A 21889-nucleotide genomic window follows, 5' to 3' on the forward strand; every position below is an offset into this window, starting at 1 on the left:
GCATTGCGAAAAATTCTTAGATACTCCTGGATAGTATTCTTCGTGCTTTGAGAGTACTTAAGAATTACTCATGCATTGCATGAGCTAGACTAGTATATATAATAACCTAAACTATAATATAGCCTAAATTAATTTGTTTATATGCTATTAAAAAGAGTATATATAAGGTAAATGCATTTATTTTGATTTATTAATTATTTATAGGTGGTGCATTAAATATTTTTGGTTATGTTTCTAAGATTGGCATAAGAAACAAATAATTTGGAACGTAAAATGCTATAAAAGTAAATTTAATAACACGCAAGTCGCAATCAAGAATTTTAACCCAAAAAAAAAAATGTGCTTAAGTTACTAGAAATAATTACATATTTGTCAATTCATTCAGGCAGTAGTTTTAAATTATCAGTAGTTTTTAATTATATTAGTTATAAAAATTTGCATTTTTTTTTCTCTTTTTAATGACATGTCATATAACTAAGTTAATTCTCCAAAAACATTTTATATATATATATACCATAACATAATTTCTTACAATATAGTGAAAATACCTTAAAAGCACCCCACGTCATATAAAATAGTAATTCACGTCTTTCCATATATACTTGGGTGAGATTACTTATAAATCAAACAATTTAACCAGGACTTTTTTTTTTTTTATACAAGATAGAATTTCTATTCTATTCTAATCTAAGTGTATGTGTATGAAACTCTCTTCTGTAGACTTGAACCCCAACTTTTATCCCCCTTACACCTTACAAGCATTTATACTTATGAAATGACTACTGTACTAAGAATGTGCAGTAGTAACCGTGTGCAGTGGTAACCAAGACGTTTTTAACAAATCAAATAACGAGATCCCACCATCAATGAGATGGGGTCATTCTACAGTACCCACTCTTTTTTTTTTTTTTGGTACTGAAGAACGACAGTTAACCCGTCAGTCAACCAACTTTTCTCCTGCATATCAAACTTTGAACACAACCATTTTTATCAAATATAAAGTATCGATCTTTATTATTTTCTCTGTATCTCTCTGTTCCTCTCTTTCTTTGTCTTTGATAAAGTAGCAACATATGGAAGACAAGGAACTAGCAAAGTCTCTGCTAGTTACCTAGGTTGCACGGACACGCCATTTTTGGCGTCGTGTCCGCGTCCGACACGTGTCGGACACCGGAACGGGGACGACGCGCCAGATTCCGGTGTCCGGCGGTGTCCCTTTCCTTTTTCTTTTTTTCGCTTCTCCGACACGGCGCCGACGCGGTTCCGACTCCTCCGACACGCCACCAGTGAAAAAAAAAAAAAATATATCACAGATTTTGACCGGAACTTACCAATGCCGTTGATTTTGTGATAACCCTAAAATAATATAGCAAGTTTAGAGTCTCTTAGACTGAAAGTTGAAACCACATCTCAAGATCTTCTCAACCCACCCTCCCTCTGTCGCTGCCGCTGCCGCTGCCCTCTGTCCCTCGCCGGAGTTAGATCGGACCGATCGGCGAGCTCCGACGTCGACGCCGTGCCATCTGTCCTTTGTCCCTTCCGATCTCTCTCGGCGCGAACCGATCTCTTCTCTGTTCTCTCTGTCTTTTTTTTTTTTTCTTCTTTCTTTCTTTCCGATGTTAACTTCAATCTACTGTTACTTATTATAACGCGTTTTGCTTTTGTTTTTGTGTTTTTTTTTTTTTTTTTTTTTTTACTGCTGCTGTGGCGTGTGGCGTGTGGCCTGCGTGCACTGCGTCATTTTTTTTTTTTAATATATATATATTTTTTAATATTAATTATAACTTATAAATTTGTTTTTGTGTGTCCTACTATAGTTTTATTTATTTATTAAAGTTAAATATTGTAGGTAATTTTACTAAAATGAATACTGAAAGTGCTTGAAGATTTTGTGTATTATTGTAGTATTTTGGGTGTTAGTTTATTTATTTGTAGTTCTTACATAATTTAAATTCTAAACATAAATGTATTTTGTCTAAAAATATTAAAAAATATGCCTAAATATAAAATTTAATTAATTATTTTACCGCCGTGTCCCCGCCGTGTCGTGTCCTTATTTTTCAAAAATTATCGTATCCCCGTGTCCGTGTCCGTGTCGTGTCCGTGTCCGTGCAACATAGCTAGTTACACAACAGCCTGGTAATATCAGAATTAGCAATGGCTTTGGTTCCAATGATACTGGTGCAAGTTCAAGTGCAAGTGGTGTCACCGCTGTTCTTCTTCTTAGTGCCTTTGTCACTGCTTGTAGTGCCTTTGCTGGTGGATTTGTGGCAAGTACAATTGATATATAGCCTCTGGATACAGTGGTGGCTTGATTCTAGGAATTTTATTTAAGATGGTCACTAAAAAATTTAAATTACCACTATTTTTTATACCATTTTTTAAGGAAAATGAAATTAGAAATTATTGTTAACGAATAGGTTGAATGAGTCACAAATTTTATCTTTTTGCTTTATAATAGGTTTTTTGTTGAATAATTTTTTCGCTTTTTGTTGTTTGATCTTGTATTGTTTTTGTTTGATTTATGTTTGTTGTTATTTGGGCTAATATTTATTGTTGTTATTTAATCTTAAAAAAAAAAAGATTATATTTGAGGGGCAAAATTAATTTTGGAGTAATGTTACGTCCACAATATTTTTACAATAAATCTTGTGCAATAAGGTTATTAGTGGGTAAAAAAAATAATATTAGTATTTGGCCTAAATTAGAATAAATAACAACTTATCACATTAGATTTGTTGTGAAACTATTATAAAAATATTGTGAATAGCATTACTCTTATTTTTGTTAAACCCAAATTTTTGTAATTCTAGAGTCAGGGTGTTCAAAATTTTTATCAAGGTAGTCATAATAGGTTAGTTTAGCATATAATATTTTGTTTGTCAAGTGTATATATACATTTTTTTACAAGTTAGAGTGATCTTGTAACTAACCTAGCTTGCATGTAGAGTTGCCACTGTCTGGAGAACCTACATGTTATGAGAAAGATGGTATATATATACATGTAGACAGTATCTCTTACATCTATTGCATGTATCTAGTATTTTATACAACATGCATGCATTGAATATATGAGATAATTCTTTGTATATTTTTTCCCATCACCAACCTGTAGACCGTTGTAAATAATAAGTCCAAACGGTAATATAGGTTCGGCAAATATTAATGAAATCGTACAATATTTAAACCTAGGGGGAGCCAAGCTTTATATTAGATCACATTTATTAACATTATGATCTCATATTTGCAAACGCCATTTGGAATCACACTGCAATGAACTAAAACCAATTTTATTTGTGATTTTTCCAATTTTTATTTTTTGTGAATTTTAAGAAATATGGATATCAATACTAGAGTTGGATACACTAAGGATACGTTTGGTATGTTGTAATAGTTCTTATAATGGAATAGTTATTCATATGTAATATCAATTCGGTCATTTGGTTGCATCTTTATTACATTGATTAGTTATTACATTGAAATAACTATTCTTTAAATTAAAGAATAGTTTTTCCTCTTTAAAATGGATGTAATAGCTATTCCTTAGTGTATATAATAGGTTTTAAAATTAATATATTTCCAAAAATATAAAATTTTCTTATACATCGTCTTTTACAAATTTTCCATATATAACAACCAAACTTATGAATAGTAATAGTTATTCAATTACAATGTCTTCTATTTCCAGTAATAAAAATTACTATTTCTAATGTAACCTACATTCAGTGTACAAAACGTACCCTAAAAATCATCAGTATTAGCCTCTTAAGTATTTGTATTTTTTTTTTTTTTCTTTTTTAAAAAAAAAAAAAAAAAAAAAAATCAAACATTGTAGCTAACTTTCCCATCATCGATAAATTAAATAAAAATCATATAAATTATAAGGATTTTTCTTAAATCTACCTAAAAATTCAATTAATTTATTAATTTGTACTTTATTCAATATAAAAATTATTTTTTTAGTTTTTCATTCATTTAATCTTATTTCGCTTCATTATTATCCTATCTTATAAATCTATTGTGCCAAAAAGTAGTTTCAATAAAAAATAAAATAAAAAAACATGCCCCCCACAAACTTCAACAAAATTGATGTTACCAAAAATTCATTACACAGAATTATAGTCATAATTTTTAATACCCATTTCCCCCAATTAACAATTCATTGCACAACAAAATAGTCCAGCTTTATTTATTTATTTTTTCCCTGGTGTTTCTTAGGCCAATTTGTCAATTTGTTTTGGAGGGAAGCCAAGTATAAATTTTTTGGGGTCAAATTGCAAACTTTTGTGAACATAGGCCCACACATATATGGTTCCATCTCTGAAATTGTGCGTTGTGATTGCATTTCATTTCAGGCGGGGTACTCGGCCCCTGCTGAATCTGGAATTATTGCTGATTTGGGACTTTCTGTGGCTGAGGTATGTAGAGGGAATTTAGTTGAAAAAGTTACATATATTATATATTAATGAAATAAATCTCTTGATCATTGCTGGTTTTTCTTATTTAAATAAATTACGTTTGCCCTCAAAAAAAGTAAACCTTGGCCACATATATATCTTTTACTTCATAGTACGTAGCTGTTTGCATGTCCTTTTGCAGACAATGCATGGAACAAAGAATTATTATTATTATTAGAAACAGATAACAATAATCATTCAATTTATCCTTACACATTCACCCTTCAATTTGCAGTATTCAGTTTTCGGTTCCATAATGACAATTGGTGGAATGGTAGGTGCAGTAACAAGTGGGAAATTAGCAAATATCGTTGGTCGTAAATATGTGAGTTTTTTACATGACCAAATAATCATTTTTAGGACTAGTGTTGAATGTTTTTAACAAGTATATATATTGACCAGCTCTTAATTAATATTCTATTGAATTTTTATTTATCTTTGAAGCAGACTATGTGGATTCTGGACATATTTTACATAATGGGGTGGCTTGCAATATATTTTGCTAAGGTTGTTTTCTCTTCTGCTTTTAATCATTTTTGTTTGATTCCATATGCTAATTTTCATTTTCGTCCTTGCCTTCTTAGAAATTGAACATTTGAAGCTAAAGCATTTAGTAAAATATATTTAGTTTTTCGAAGTTTATATAAAGCATTTCTAATTCAACAGTATGCATACATTACGTTGGCAAAACCAGGAGACAATTGGTATGCAAAATACTTATAAGGATGAGAAGGTAGCACACACATTTGTTGACTGAAACTTTTACAAATGGAGTCAAAAACAATTGATGGGTTATATCTATGGTTTCAAAATAGTCAAAAAACTGGAAAAGAAATTGGTTCCCAATTTTTACAATTTTTATTAGACCGGTTTAGGGTCCAGTTTCTGATTGAACTAGATGGCCCAGTCCTTTTTTAAAAATGTGCTTACAACCAAAGCTTGTTTATAAGAATAATGTTAGAAATACATACTATTTTACAAACAACTGATGTGATAAGTAATTATTAGTAAATATAAAAGTGATTTAATGGTGGGTCTGAATAAAAACCAATAAAAGGTTGGTCACATCAACATTTTGTAAAAATATGTTACTATAACATTACTCTGTTTATAATGCAAGATAAGGAGCCCTTTTAGGATCACAATTGTTTTCTGCCATAACTGTTTTTTGCCACGGTTCTACTGTGATAGATTGTGAGTGCTCAGATGTTGCAGACTCTACCCTCCTCTAACAAGCTAGATTCACATAAAGCAAGATCACTGACACATTGATAGAACCTATTGATTGACTTACTCTGAACGATGGAAACTCATACGTGATTCTATTAGGTTCTAAATATTTAGGATTAAATTTTTAGATTTTCATTTTGTGTATGTTGGCAAACCAAGAACAAAAACATGTCTAGATTAGGTGTTAGACATTTCTCAAGATTGTACAAATCAAGATTTCAGAACGTTCAAGTTGCAGAAAGGAGAGTTCATGTTTTGTGAAGCTCAACCGATCGAAAATCACAAATAAGTTGATTCTGCAAATTTTAAATTAGGCCCAAGCCTGTGAAAATGTTTAGTGTTTCAGTCCTACACTACAATGTATAAAGGAAAACCCTAATTACATTTTAGAAGCTCTTGGAAGACTTGTGAGTTATTTCTGTGAGATTTGAGAGGTTTCTGTACTTTCTTACTCAACAAGCATCTACTGGAACAAGAACTACAATCAAGAACTAGTGGAAACAAGTTGCTGCATAAGGATCTACTATTAATGGTGATCTGAAACTTTTGAGTGGAATCTCAAAGTCACAAACGGGGAGTTTGTGTTCAGCAAATTCAAGATAAAAGAGTCTGTGGAGTTAAAACTGCAAGGTTATGTTAGTAAGTTCCACTTGAGGTAGCTTTAGATTTAGGGTTTGAATTTATCACAGTGAATTTGATTACCTTGAGAATAGTTAGGTTAAATTCTCCCCATGTTTCTACCTTGAAACAGTTTGTTTCGTTGGTTTTCTTGGGTCATCATATTACTGTCTTCTTTAATTTTCTGCACTAGGTAATATGATTGCATGAGTTTAACCTAGATTTGAATAATTAACCTAAGTAACTACTTGGCTAATTCATTAGGTTAAACTAATTTAATTTTCAAGAGGTCTAAACAAACAAACAAGTGGTATCAGAGCAGGTTAGCTCTTGATTATGTAATTTTACTTTGAGTTAATCCTTGACCCTTGCTATCATAGAACACAGTCACTTTTTTGTGATCCCTCCCACTTTGAAAGTGAGGATGAAAACTTTTTTGAAATCTCTTGATGAGAGGGTTTGGTTGTCTGTGGAAAATGGTTGGGAAGACTGGCCACTCCTGTAGATCAATGGTCTACTGCTCAAAAAGAAGCAACAAGCTTTAATAGCAAAGCTATGAATGCAATATTCAATGTTATTTTTATGGAAGAATTCAAGAGAATCTCTAATGTAGAGGTTGCTCACACTGCCTGAAATATCTTGAAAACCATGCATAAAGGAACTAATTAAGACTATTAAAATAAATAAATTGCAACAGTTAACCTCTAGGTTTGAGAGCATTAGAATGGCAAATGATGAAACTTTTGATGATTTCTATGCCAAACTAAATGACGTAGTAAAGTCAGCTTTTAATTTGGGTGAAGTATATAATCAACCTAAGATAGTTAGGAAGATTCTTAGATTTTTAACTGAAAATTTTAGGCCCAAAGTGACTGCCATAACTAAGAGCAAGGATGTAGAAACCATTTCTGTTGATGAACTTGTAGGATTCCTTCAATCCTATGAGTCAAATTTACCCAAGACTAGCAAATCCAAATCTATGGCTTTAAAGTCTGTAGATGGTGTAGATGATTCTAGATTTGATTATGAGATCTCTTCTATAGAGATTGCTCATCTTGCCAAGAACTTTAGAAATTTTCTAAGAAACAATAATAGAAGGGCAAGAAATCAAAATAATGCTGACCCTAAGAATGTGAAGAAGAATGAAACAACAAAAAATAATGTTTTTAAAAAATCAAAAGATAAAGTTTTTCAATCTTCTAACAGTGTTTTGGTTGTCAAGGGTATGGTCATGTTAAATCTGAATGTCTCACATTTTTTAGGTCAAAGAGTAAAGCTATGGCTATTACTCTTAGTGATGATGAAGGAACTGATCACGAGTCTGAAAGTGATCAAGAAAGAAATTTCATAGCTTTCACTGCTACAGCTGTAATTAGTGAAACTGAGATTGTTATGAAAACCCTTATGATAGGGAACTCTCTGAAAATTCTAACTTGAAAGAAGCATACAACAAGCTTTGCAAGATTGCAGCAAAAGATGCCATGAATATTAAACTATGATTGAAAAACATAGACACTCTTGAACATGAAAAGAAGAATCTTTTGGTCAAATTATTTGATGCCAATGAACTTAAAACTACTGTTAATATTGAGAACATGTCTTTGATTGAAAAAGTTAATAGTTTAGAATTTGAATTACTTGTTGCTAGAGAACAACTTGATAGGATTTCTACTTTTAAACTTGATAACATGTTGAATGTTTGAAATTTTACATCTAATAAGACAAGGTTAGGGTTTGTTGAGAGTGGTTTATCCTCTATTATGACTCCTCCCAAGTTTGTCCCTATTGTATTTGTACCTAAACCTGATGTTAGAATACCAAAGGAAGAGGTCCTAGCTACTAGGAGAATTAGACTAGATCTTAGTGAAACAAAACCCAAGAAACCTACTCATCCTATAGGCAAGAAACAACACAAGCCTCAATGGTTTTGTCACTTTTGTGGTGGAGCTAGGCATACTCACCCAATCTATTTCAAGTTGCATGCAACCAAGCAAGCAATCAAACAAAAAGTGTCTGTGCCAAAAGCACAAGATTCCATGACACTTATTCATGGATTGGTAAAGGCTCTTAGTCTCTATACCAATGCTGGAGTTGATCAAAAATCTCATGTGTCTAGAACTCCAACTTTAGTCCTACATCTATGAAAGTGTGGATGCAAAAGACTCAACTTCACTGAGTCTATTTGTCATGGTTCTCGTGCTATATCCCTTATTGCTTTGGACCAAAATGTTTTTTTTTTTTTTTTTTTTTTTTTTGGCTTAGGATTTTATTTTATTTTTATTTTTATTTTTTGCATTTCATTCATGCATTTCATTCTAGGGTTGATTAGGATTTTTAAAAAATAATAGAAAAAAAATTGTGTATTGCACACCACTAAGTGTGCAATTAAGGTTGACCAATGAAATTTGCATTTCATAACTATGTACCTTGTTAAGCTTTGATGTATTTCTACACTTTGCTAGTTTGTACTATGTAGTGCTTAATTGTTTGAGCTGTTTATAGTTTTTAAACAAATGATCTTGATTCTAATGTCACATATTTTAATCATAAGGACTAAAAAATCCTAAAAGAAATGTATAAATAACTATCTCGCCACTAATACTGACCAATCATGAACACGTGTGCAAATTATAAAACTTGTGCTCAGTAAGGTGTAGCACCTGCACAACAAGATTAAACGAGGTGTTATTCTCAAAAAAATAAGGATGTGTAACATTTAGATTCTCATTTTGTGTATGTTGGCAAACCAAGAACAAAAACAAGTCTAGATTAGGTGTTAGACATTGCTCAAGATTGTACAAATCAAGATTTAAGAACATTCAAGCTGTAGAAAGGAGAGTTTAAGTTCTGTGAAGCTTAACCGATCGGAAATTAAACTCGACTGATCAAAAATTGCAGATTAGTTGATTTTGCATATTTTAAATCAGGCCTAGGCTCACGAAAATGTTCAGGGTTTCAATCCTACACTACAAGGTATAAAAGGAAAACCCTAATTAGGTTTTAGAGTCTCTTGGAAGACTTGTGAGTTATTCCTGTGAGATTTGAGAGTTTTCTATACCTTCTAACTCAACAAGCATCTATCAAAATGAGATCTACAATCAAGAACTTGTGGAAACAAGTTGCTACATAAATATCTACTATTGATGGTAATTTGAAATATTTGAGTGGGATCTCAAAATCAAAAATCAGGAGTTTGTGTTGAGCAAATCCAAGATAGAAGAGTCTGTAGATTCGAAGTTGCACGTGGTTGTATTAATAAGTTCTACTTGAGGTAGTTTTAGATTTGGGGTTTGAATCTATTGTAATCTTCCATTCTGTCATAGAGAATAGTTAAGTTAAATCCTCCCCAAGTTTTTACCTTGAAGCAGTTTGTTTCATTGGTTTCCCTAAGTCATCATATTATTGTCTTCTTTAATTTTTTGCACTAAGTAATATGATTGCATAAGTTTAATCTAGATCTAAATAATTAACCTAAGTAACTACTTAGCTAATTCATTAGATTAAACTAATCAGAATTTCAAGGACTCTAAATAAACAAACAGATTCCACTCTGTACTGCAAGCTCGTTCGTAGCTTGGATCACCTCTCTCCATGTCACTTGCTCTAATATCCATTAAGCCGTACATTAAGTGAGCTAGTTCATGGCAACTCCACGCTTTACTCACAATGCTTATATGCTTTGTATCCTTCCCTACCAATCACTGTTCCTCCACCATGTATTGCTTCCTCCTTGGCTCCTCCCTTATACTGGTTCAACAAGAATTAGACTTTTGTTGTTCTCTAATGTTCTGAGACTGAATATTGAGCTGTTACCAATACTATCTTGGAGCTCCTTTGGTTGCATGGGCTAGTGAGTGCCATTTAGATTGCTCATAATAATATCTTTCACAAACGGACCAAGCATATTAAGATCAATTGTCACCTTCTTCTTACGGTCTATCCACTATACCACTCTATTGGTCTCATGATCAACTTGTAGACATCTTCACAAAGTCACCCTCTCGAGGGCATTTTGATGATCTTGTATCCATAGTCTCTCACAATCCTCCTTGAGATTTGAGGAGTGCTGTTAGAATATCAGGCCTAGGCCCACTTTTTGACCCATTGTATTGTCTTTGTATTATCTTGTACCACCTTGTACTATCATGTTTTACAATTGTGTTATGGTATTTTTCTTGTATTATACTAATAGTTGTCGAGAACTGTCTTTGTTTCTTTGACGCAGAGCTGGTGCCGCTGCAGAAAAGCAGAGAACTTTTGGGTCTTTTATGGTTCTGTTCGGAGTTTCTTGTTTTAATGGGAAATTCCCAGCAGGTGTCATTTCTGCCAAAAAACAATAATAATAATAATAACCATAAGCAGTAAATGTTTTCTATATGAATACTATACATTAATTTCCAAAAATTAGATAAGACTTCCAAAAAGGCAAAAAAAAGTCTAGGAAAATAATTATGAACATTATTAGGATACATTTGTTAGTTAAAATCATCTATCATATTATTTGCTTTCAACCCATTTACTAAATGTTCAGTACTTATTGAAAGGGAGCTTGGTTGCTCGACCTCGGAAGACTGTCTTTGGGATTTGGATATGGACTGACTTGTTACGTGGTAACTTTTGTAAAAATTTGGATTTCAAAATGCATTAACTTAAAAAGTGCATATGATAGATAATGGGATTTGAATTCCATTGCTGAACAGGCACCTACTTACCTATCAGAAATTACACCCAAGAATCTTAGGGGAGGAATTACGTCAGTCTCTATGGTAAAATTATCCTTAAATTACAATATGTTAGCTTCAATATGTACTTTTGCCTTATGTGGCTCCTTATTGTCTGTTACACAGGCAATGATACCTGTTAGTGTATCAGTTGCATATCTGATTGGTTCTGTCATCAACTGGCGTGCCTTGGCTCTAATAGGTTGCTTCTTCCACCTCCTGTTATATTATATTTCAACAGTATAGTTTAATAATGGTTATGATTTTTGTTTTTTGTTTTTTGTTTTCAGGAGCTATTCCATGTCTATTACTACCTTTTGGTTTATTCTTCATTCCAGAGTCCCCAAGATGGCTGGTGAGTGCAATTCAAAAATCTGTTGGTGTGTAAATGTTGTTCACATACATGGTGCATTAAGAGGAGAAAGAAAAACAGTGAATTCTAATTCTTATTTAGTTTTTTTTTAGCTAGGTAAAATTGAGTTATAATATGTTCACATCAAATTCAATAAACCTCTGGCAAGTTAAAAATATGTTCCTACAAATGGGCTCCAAATATTTAGCTAAATGTCTGCAGGCAAAGATTGGTCGAGAAAAAGAATTTGAAGCTGCACTACAATGCCTTAGGGGAAAGAATGTTAATATTTCTGAAGAGGCTGCTGATATCAAAGTAACACAGTAACTTAATATTTTTGTAAGAAAGGAATCATTTTAACTCTATAACTTTAGATTTGAAGAAAGAAAATGAGAAATGGTTTTATTGTTTGACAGGATTATACTGAAAACATCCAGAAGATCCCAGAAGACAAAATCCTTGACTTGTTTCGGCAGAAATATGCTCATTTACTCATTGTGAGCAGTAAATAGTAGTCTCAAGTTTCACCATTTCTGGATTTGTGATCTATTTATATGTTTCAAACTTGATATAGGTTGGAATTGGACTGATGGTACTGCAACAATTTGGAGGGAGTAATGGATATGCATATTATATGAATGAAATTTTTGAACTGGCTGGTAAAAATGTGACTATAATGATGCTTTTGATGGGACATATGAAAGGCAATGAATTGAAATTTAATTGTAAAATTATGGGTTTATGACAGGTGTGCCAAGTATTACTGGGTTTATGGTGGTATCCATTCCTCAGGTAGTTCTGAATATTTTAGGCGCAATTAAAATGTTGTGATCCCCTTTAGTGCATATCCAAATAGTGCAGATTTTCCATGCAGATTCCGGCAATCATTTTGGGATCAATCTTGATAGAAAAATTTGGAAGGCGGACATTATTGATGGTTAGATCACAAAAGATTGCTCAAAGTTTAGAACATAGTTGATCAAAGAGTTGATTCTAAACTTTGCAATTTCATATGCAGGTTTCTGTTACCGGGGAATGCTTAGGTTGCTTTCTTACTGGACTATCATTCGTATTGCAGGTTCTTTTAGCATAGAATTTTAATTCATCTGTACCTTTTTTTTTAAGGGGGAAGGTTTGTCCTTGGTGTGGTGTCTACTTTTAATGAGTTTGTAATTATAGATTTTATGCTTCCATGAGCAGAACCTTAACTGGTGGATGGAAGCCACTCCTACTTTGATGCTTTCAGGCATAGTGGTAATGCACTTGTAATTACAAACTTCCTATACTTTTTCTAACCATAGAATATATAGAAGAAAATTCAATCAATAATTAATTCTTTTTCCACTACTGTATTGAGCTTAAAAGGATTTCATTCAATTTCATTAAACTACTTGGTTTATTAAACCATTTTCTTTTCCCCCTTTCTTATTGCTTTCTGCTATTTTGGTTCTGATTAATTGAACTACTTGGTTTCTGAATTAAGGTTTTTGGGGTATCCTATTCATTGGGTATTGGATCAATACCATGGATTATAATATCAGAGGTAAGAACTTTTTTGAGTGATAACTCTGTAGCTTGCATGAAACTTTATCCACAGTTGTAACACATATATCAATTAGAGTGTAGCACCTGTAAAATGATTTCTTTTTCTCCCTTTCAGATATTTCCTATAAATATAAAGGGTTCAGCTGGAAGCATTTGCAATGCAGTCAATTGGTTTTGCACTTGGCTTGTTTCATTCACATTTAACTTTCTAGTAGAATGGAGCCCAGCAGGTGATGCCTCCTTGTCCCTCATTTTTCTTTATTAATTTACGTCACTCTCTAATATTTAAGATTGTTTACACTGTCTCTCTCCACGGTATTCTTCTGAATACTGATGATTGTTTTATGCATGCTATTTCAGGAACATTTTTCATATATGGAAGCACGTCATGTTTGGGTGTTCTGTTCATTGCAAAGCTGGTACCTGAGACTAAAGGGCGAACTCTAGAAGAAATACAAGCATCACTCACTCATATTCTGCAATAAGAATCACCAAGCAACAAGCGGCAAGCATGGAAAGTGATACTAGTTACCCTAGTGACATGTATGAAGCACACTAATCTGCCTGCATCAAAGAATCTAATCACAAATTCAAGATTAAGGAGAAATATTGTAATAATATTTTTAATGAAAGATTAGGTTCATGTGAGCCCTTTCTAATGCTGTCTGTGGCATTTGGTTATGAACATGGTGTGTTGTGAGTAGCATTACTACTTCATTCTAGATCCTTTTGCTAAATAGCTCTTTGGTCTCATTCTCCATGCACCTAGCCATATTGATGGCTGCTATGATATGGTAAAAATTATAACAAGAAAGTTACCACCAATTTGGTCTTTCTCCCAGAATTTCAGCATACCACTTGCTTTATTTATTTATTTTATCCATTCTTTTCCTAAGTAAATCAATAAAGAAAGAGAGGACTTAATAATGCCTATTAAGTGTATAACTCTAGCTCCTAGAATAGCTTATGTTAAGATTTAAATTGGTAAATACCAAGACAAGGTAATCTGGAATGGGTCTGCGTTACTTGATCATTCTGTGGAACAAAAAAAAAATAAATCAGAAATTTAGAAACTGAAGATTATTGCTTGTGCGAGAACAAGCCCAATCAAGCAAGCCAATCAGCCATGAACAGTATCTAGATGCTCAGAGATATTGCTTGTAGTCTGTCTTTGGCCTACTCAAGCAACAAAACGAGGCGCGCTCTAGAGAGAGATTAAAGCCCACTCGAGTGAGCCATTCTGAGCTTGTTTTGTTAGGAAAAGCCACCCACGTTTTGGTGAGGCCAAAGTCTCCCCCACCCCCAATATTATCAGTCAAATGTGAATTTACCAACAAAAAGGTAATGGAAGTTAACCATAACAAGTGAGAAGGCTAAGCTAGCAACATATGTAATATGGAATCTATTGGAGGACCACAATTTGACTCCCTATAACCGCTCTAAAAACAGGCCCGCGTGGTGTGATATCGAAAGCCATAAAAGATTTGATTGTGTTTTTCTCATCACCAATTGGTTTTGAGGTGGAATAGCATAACTCACGGTCCGACAAATAGTATTACAGTCAAGGTCATGGGTTTGAGTCACGGGAGTATCATTGTGAGGAAGGGATTGTTGGGAAACCACAATTTGACTTCCTACAACCACTTCAAAAATAGGCCCGCGTGGTGTGATGTTGAAAACCATAAAAGATGTGAGTGTGTCTTCCTCATCACCAATTGATTTTGAGGTAGAATGGCATAGCACACGGTCTAACAAAATCTAAAAAGACAAATTATCAAACATATGGAAGTCATAAACTGAAACATGGTGAACATACAAGATTTACGTGGTTCAACACTCAGCCTACATGTCGAGCCCTGAATAATCCACTATAAATATCAAGTTACAGTGATCTTCTATTCAAGTTTTATCTCACAACTTAAGCTTACACAAAAAACTTGGAGACATAAAATGTTACCTCTTTAAAAGCTTACAGACCTAACTCACCACATTTAAATCTTCCAAAGAAACTCCAAACACCAAAACTGACTAAAGGAATAGAGCTCTTCCCTGCCATTTGGGGAGAGAGCAAGCTTTTCTTGAAGCTGTCATGTGATGGGCTGAACCAAAATACAAGAAGCTTGGGTTTTTATGTGGATTTGAGTGTGTTTTTTTCATCACCAATTGGTTTTGAGGTGGAATGGCATAGCTCACGGTCCGACAAAATCTAAAGAGACAAATTATCAAACATTTAGAAGTCATAAACTGAAACATAGTGTACATACAAGATTTACGTGGTTCAACACTTGGCCTACATGTCAAGCCCTAAATAATCTACTATAAACATCAAGTTATAGTGATCTTCTAGTCAAGTTTTATCTCACAACTTAAGCTTAAACAAAAAACTTGGAGACAAAATGTTACCTCTTTAAAAGCTTACAGACCTAACTCACCAAAGTTAAATCTTCCAAAGAAACTCCAAACACCAAAACTGACTAAAGGAATAGAGCTCTTCCCTGCCATTTGGTGAGAGCAAGCTTTTCTTGAAGCTTTCATGTGATGGGCTGAACCAAAATACAAGAAGCTTGGGTTTTTATGTGGATTTGTTGAGCTAATTTTCACACAATTGTATTGAGGTTCTGGTTTCTTGAGCTCAAGCCAAAAGTGAAGAGGCAGAGAGAGCTGCTCCAGAGCTTAACACTAAACACACACAAGTATTGGGTTCTTGATCTTGAGCCTTTGTTTAGTATCACCATGTCTTAGCCAAGATCACAAAGAACCCAAGCCAAGTGCTTGATAAAATACCCATTCTATTACCCTTTCATATATTGCTTGTTTATCAATTTGAAACACAAAGCCAAATCTCACTGGTTCACTGCATCGGAGGAATTCTATAGGTTCTAGGACTACTTAAGTAGGAAGGTAAGTAGACAAGATGTTTGCAGAGGTTACATAAAGTCTAGGCTAGTAGGGGGTTTGAAGAGCTTACTTAAATAAAGTCTAGGGTAGCAAAGGATGTGCAAATGGAAATTGATTGCACATATCATTGAATCTTTACTAAAATGATTTCTGAGTTCCACTATAAAGATACATATCTTACAAAGTAATCACAGTCATTGTGCATTTGGTACAGATCACTAATGAACTTTGTACATAATTTGTAGCATGTAATTGCTCTTAAATAAGAGGTTACTTCAAATATGCTGATTGCTGGGTGTGTTCACAGTGAAGTAATTGAGGCCAAGGAATTCCAATTTTGATATATAACAGTTGTAAAGTATGAGCTGAGGATTGTAAGTGTGAAGGAAACTTAGAAATGGAATGTAGATGTAATAAGGTATCAGGTATGCATGTGGAGAAATCAGAGCCTGATATGTATGCTTACCTAACTATAGCACCTATTAAATACATGATCACCTAACAAATCTGCCACTTGATCATATGAGTAAGCCATGAAAAAGATGTGTCAATATAACACTTCCACATGACAAATATCTCTCTCAATAATCATTCTTTTAAAGTCAGAATCTCTCTGTGTGCCACTCACACATACAAAGATAATTTCTTTTCCACTATTCTTGCTCAGTCTGTTATCCAAGGAAGCAAATATGGAGGATGAACTAGTGATAAAGCCCCTACTTGTAAAACAAGAGCCTGATAACATAAGTGATAGCAATGACCATGGTGATAGTAGTGGTGCTGGTGCTGCTGTTAGGCCAAATGATTCCAGTGCCACTGTTATTCTCGTTATCAGCACCTTTGTGGTTGCTTGCAGTACCTTCACTGGTGGCAGTGTTGTGAGTACAATTACTAGTATTCAAAATCAGTAATATTAAGATTCTTGGGACATGGGACAACCATATTTTGTCCACTTAGTTTAAGTTTAGACTATGTTCTCATGTATAATTTGTTGATAAAGTTCATAGATCAACTTTAATTTGAAATTGGCGAATGTTGTTCCTGTAAATAGCATTGACTTTATCTGTTCTCTCTCTTTGGAAGAATGACTGTGCTTTTATGACCCTTTTTTTCTTTTCTTTTCTTTTTCTTTTTTATTTCTCTGGACTATGTTTGATTTGGTGCTATTTTGAGTTACGGCCTACTTACTTTCACCACAATCCATTATGATTTGGGTTAAAATGCAAGGGCTTCGTCAATATGATAAAGGATTGATAAAGATAGGCCTTAGGATTGAATCATTGATCCTAAACCAACAAAATACCAGCTTTTGGTGCTAGTGTTAAGTATTTAGAGTTAATCCGAGGTTGTGCCTTGCATGATAAGCTAACACTAATTGAAATTGAGGTTTGTCTGTTTTTGGTTACTTTGCAGGGAGTATATTCATCACTTGCTGAGTCTGGAATCATTGCTGATTTGGGCCTCACTGTAGCAGAGGTACATACAAATTAAAAGAAACACGTGCACCTACAAACATACACACACCCAGGAAAGTTGAACAAAATTATTACATTTTTTTTTCAGAATTTATCTTGAAAAACGTTGGCTACAACTTTTGCAACTGACTTGATTTACAACTGCTAAATGCTAGGTACTCAAGCTCATGCTTCATTTTAGTACATGTAGTTTTCCCTATATTTTGCAAACATGCGGGCAAGGAAATTATGGAATTAGTGATAGGAAAAGGTAGCAATAATGATGGCATTTCTAGTAAGTAGAAAAGAATTAAGGGACTCAATAATCATGCTCAACTATATCAGAAAAATGGTCTTAAGGATCGTAGTAAACATGCATAATAGGCCATGAATACTCTGCTCGCACTAATTGTAGAATGTGGAGCAAAGCTAAAGTTTAGTCTTCACTTCATAGCTCCGTCAAATAAAGGACTATGTCACTTCACTTTTAACAAGTTGGAAGAAAACTTCTTAGCAGTGGGAAAGTTAAAAATAATTTTAAGTGTATTCAACCATCACTTAAATTGGTTTAATAAATTATTCTATAATTCTCAGTGAAATCTCTTGTTTCCGGATACTTCTGCTGATATAATTGACTTCTTCCCCTTCCACTCAAATGTGCAGTACTCAGTGTTTGGATCAATAATGACAATTGGAGCATTGATAGGGGCACTAGTAAGTGGGAGGACAACAGATCTCATTGGTCGTAGATGTGTATGTTTTTCAAGACCAAATAAACATCTCTATATATAGTGATGAGTTTGTACTTTTAAATCTCAAATAATTCCATGGATCTTTTTAATGTTTTGATATTCTGAAGCAGACATTCTGGATTGTGGATATATTCTACATCATGGGGTGGCTGGCAATAATTTTCTCCAAGGTTTCATGTCTTGTCTTTCTCATCACCCTCCAAGGCTTCTACAAGATTTCTGATATAAGACATTGGAAGTAAATGTTAGAGCCATAAAAAATAATACTGAAAGCAAATTGTTTCTTTGTGTGTGTGTATATATATATATATATTGATTCTATAGAAGGTCTGATGTTATTAGATAAAGAGTTCCAAAATAGTAAAAACAATATTGAAACATGCATATTGAATTGAGTTAGGGTCTTGGACTGTTAGTTTTAATTGTCCATTATTTGCATGCTTTTATTTCATGGTATTAAATGTTCTGTTCTTGCTGAAAGGGTGTATGGTTGCTCGACTTCGGAAGACTATCACTGGGACTTGGATTTGGGCTTACCTGTTTTGTGGTAAATGTTGTAAGGTTTAGATTTTGAAATTCACACATTTATGAATGCAATGGTTGATAGTATTATCATCCCACTGCCAACAGGGACCAGTGTACCTTGCAGAAATAACACCAAAGAATCTAAGAGGAGGATTTATGTCAATCGCCCTGGTAAGTTGTGCCATTATAAATTCCTGCATTTGAATGAAATCTTTCTTTTGTCCCATCATATCGTTCATTTTACAGTCGATGGCAAGTTATGGCGCTTCTTTCTCCTTTCTCATTGGTTCTTTCATCAGCTGGCGCATGTTGGCCATTATAGGTAGATTTGTTTCATTTCATACTTACAAAACCAATGGTACTTCCTAATGGTTTCTACACATTTTCATCATCAGGTTGTATTCCATGTCTGTTACTGCTCCTTTGTCTATTTTTCATTCCTGAGTCTCCTAGATGGTTGGTGAGTTAAATCTTGTTAAATTCATCATCTAGTTGTTTATAAAATTCTCATTATTTTTAATATCTAGGGACAGAGTTAAAACCATGTTAAAGACAAATTTATCAATGAAGTTCTAAATAGATGGTACCGGACCACTGCTTCACATTTAAAGTAGTGCAAGAATGCATCAACATTCTCAAGATCAGTGCAAATTTCTGCAGGCAAAAATTGGCAAGGAAAGAGAATTTGAAGCTGCTCTACAGCGGCTTAAGGGACAGAATGCTGATACTTCTCATGAGGCATCTGAAATCAAAGTAACACGTCTAGTAACTTAACGCTTTGGAGACAGTACTCAATTTTCATTCTTCACTTAAGCAAAAATTTCTTATCCATTATTACCATATTTTTGGCATCTACACAAAATTAAAGCAGGATTTTATTGTTTTACAGGATTATACAGAAAATCTTCAAAAAATCTCGGATGACAAAATTCTGAATTTGTTTCAGCGAAAATATGTTCATTTAGTCATTGTAAGCCATGTAATTTTTCTCCTATATTCTCCATCTTGTGCTACATGATTTCTATTTGTTTTAATCCATGGATATGACTCCTACTTTGTATAGGTTGGAGTTGGGCTGATGGTAGTGCAAGGACTGGCAGGGCCCTATGTGTTTACGTTTTATATGAGCGAAATTTTTGATTCAGCTGGTAAATTGTAGACAACTACTATACTTCATACAGAGAAATAATGCACAAAACTAATGTTTACATATAAAAATATGTTTCTTTTGTGACAGGTATCTCTAGTACTGTTGGTTATTTAGTAGTGGCTATTTTTCAGGTAAATCTTGAATCTTTATAGTTTAAATATTGTGATTCTGTTTGGTGAACTTCTCAGAAAATGAGATTTCCTCTGCAGATTCCCGCAACTGTTTTGGGTGCATCATTGATAGATAAATTTGGAAGAAGAACACTTTTGATGGTTAGACTATAAATATGTCTCTCAAGTTTAGAAAGCAGTTGGCCAAATATTTACTATTAAAATCTGCAATGTTTGCAGGCTTCTGCATTTGGGGAATGCTTAGGTTGCTTCCTTGCAGGATTATCATTCCTTTTGCAGGTTCCTTATCATAAAATTCAAACACATCTGTATCGATGATCAATTACTATAGTAATTTTGAATTTAACATGAACAGGACCATAACTGGTGGAAAGAAGTCAGTCCCATATTGGCGCTCATAGGTGTATTGGTAATGCAATTTTGGTTTTCCACTTTCTCTATTTACATAATTAAATAAATAAAAAGCTATTTTATCCTTCGCACATGACTACCACCACTACTTTGGTGTACAAACTGATAGATAATTTGATACATATTGTAATTGACTTAACTTGTCTATTTTTAGAAAGCATTGGAGTCTAATGATTGTTTTTGTTTGTATAAGCTTTTCCGCCTATTTCCTGCTGGTTTGGTTATAGAGTTAAACTGTTTGATCCTGCAATCAGGTATATCTGGGATCTTACTCATTTGGCATGGGAGGAATACCATGGATTATAGTATCAGAGGTTAGTTAAAATTATTGAGCTTGATTTCTTCTTCACTGCAATGAAAAATCCAAAATAACCGTAAAATTATAGTTCATATCAAGTTATGGTTCTCTTTCTTCAGATATTTCCCATAAATGTGAAGGGCTCAGCTGGAACCCTTTGCAATTTGGTCAGTTGGTTTTGTTCTTGGGTTGTTTCATACACTTTTAACTTCTTATTTGAGTGGAGCTCAGCAGGTGATCCCTCCTCACTTCTGACTTCCTCTATGTTTTCCAGTGTTCTTAGGCCTAGTGGTGACTGACCAATGCATGCCTTTTCAGGAACATTTTTCATATATTCAAGCATTTGTGGTTTTGGTGTTCTTTTCGTTGCAAAACTAGTACCGGAGACTAAAGGGCGAACATTGGAAGAAATACACGAATCACTGACTCATATTCTGCAATGAATAACATAAAAACACTAAAAGGTCTGCCAATTATTGCAGTAACATGTGCTAGATGCAATGCATTAGCAATTCAGCATCAGTGATCTTAATCAAATATTAAGATTTTAAGAATCAAGTTTTGGTTTATTTCCAAGGATTAAATGACATTTAGGCAATACTAACTCCATGTGAACCCTCAGTTGGGCTCTCTGCTATGAATTGATCACACTTATCAGTCAGCAATATTGCAGTTGTATTCTAGAGGAAATGCAACACAGCCAAACTGCTTTTCCAATGGGAGCCAGCCTCATGCTATTTTCCAGAGTTTACCTAATAGACATGGATAGTTATGTCTTACATGTCTCATCTATGTGTGAGGATACCTTCATAATTTCGTTTTCAATTCTGTTGGAGGATTTTTTTTTCTTTCTTTTTTTAATTTCAAGCAATGTTTCAAAATCTACAAATAGAAGTTGTGAAGGAGAAAGCAACCTAATTACTAGGCCAAGGACCAACCATTGGGGTTGGTCAAAACTCAAAAGCCCTCAAGGTTAAATTAGCTTAAAAGTTGTGAAGTGCTTTTTTTTTTTTCTTTTTTTTTTCTTTTTTTTGATAGGGGGAAAAGTTTGGAAGTACTTCCGAAAAGTAAATTTGCAAAGTGACAATATTCTTATGGGAGGAGTTTGGTGAACACTTCCCCCCATAAAGTGGGAAAGTTCTAACTACCCATCATCGTCTCAGATCGATTAAGGAAACATGACCCTAGAGTGCTGTCCCTGAAGCTATAGGTAGATGTCCATTTATCTTGTGTTAGAATTATGTGATTAAATTATTAAAATAATTATTTTCTAATAGTTTAAGCTTTAAGAAAAACTAGTTGCAAATCCACGCGAAGAGTGAGAATATATAAATATTATGTAATGGG

General features: G+C 33.7%; 1 protein-coding gene and 1 long non-coding RNA gene across 2 annotated transcripts; one reads left to right on the top strand and one right to left on the bottom strand.

Moving 5' to 3' along the window:
- The first annotated feature begins 775 nt into the window (after window positions 1-775).
- LOC115980131 lies at window positions 776-21362 on the top strand. Its single transcript, XM_031102414.1, has 37 exons — window positions 776-784; window positions 2121-2270; window positions 4356-4418; window positions 4693-4782; window positions 4905-4964; window positions 10850-10915; window positions 11006-11071; window positions 11153-11228; window positions 11317-11381; window positions 11601-11693; window positions 11795-11875; window positions 11953-12037; window positions 12127-12170; window positions 12253-12315; window positions 12397-12456; window positions 12579-12632; window positions 12862-12921; window positions 13039-13153; window positions 13284-13405; window positions 16424-16699; window positions 17235-17297; window positions 17939-18028; window positions 18138-18197; window positions 18509-18574; window positions 18658-18723; window positions 18799-18874; window positions 18948-19012; window positions 19213-19305; window positions 19442-19522; window positions 19616-19700; window positions 19790-19833; window positions 19912-19974; window positions 20053-20112; window positions 20189-20242; window positions 20499-20558; window positions 20662-20776; window positions 20861-21362. The coding sequence occupies exons 1-37, from the start codon at window positions 776-778 to the stop codon at window positions 20983-20985; spliced, it is 2964 nt and encodes a 987-aa protein (XP_030958274.1). The 3' UTR covers window positions 20986-21362.
- LOC115981824 lies at window positions 14987-16200 on the bottom strand. The gene is made up of 2 exons (XR_004089462.1): window positions 15327-16200; window positions 14987-15129 (listed from the first exon to the last, which is right to left on the bottom strand). It is a non-coding gene; the product is annotated as an uncharacterized LOC115981824 (long non-coding RNA).
- Window positions 21363-21889: the final 527 nt, after the last annotated feature.

Source organism: Quercus lobata, chromosome 3 (genome assembly GCF_001633185.2).
Source record: "Quercus lobata isolate SW786 chromosome 3, ValleyOak3.0 Primary Assembly, whole genome shotgun sequence".
NCBI lineage: Eukaryota > Viridiplantae > Streptophyta > Magnoliopsida > Fagales > Fagaceae > Quercus > Quercus lobata.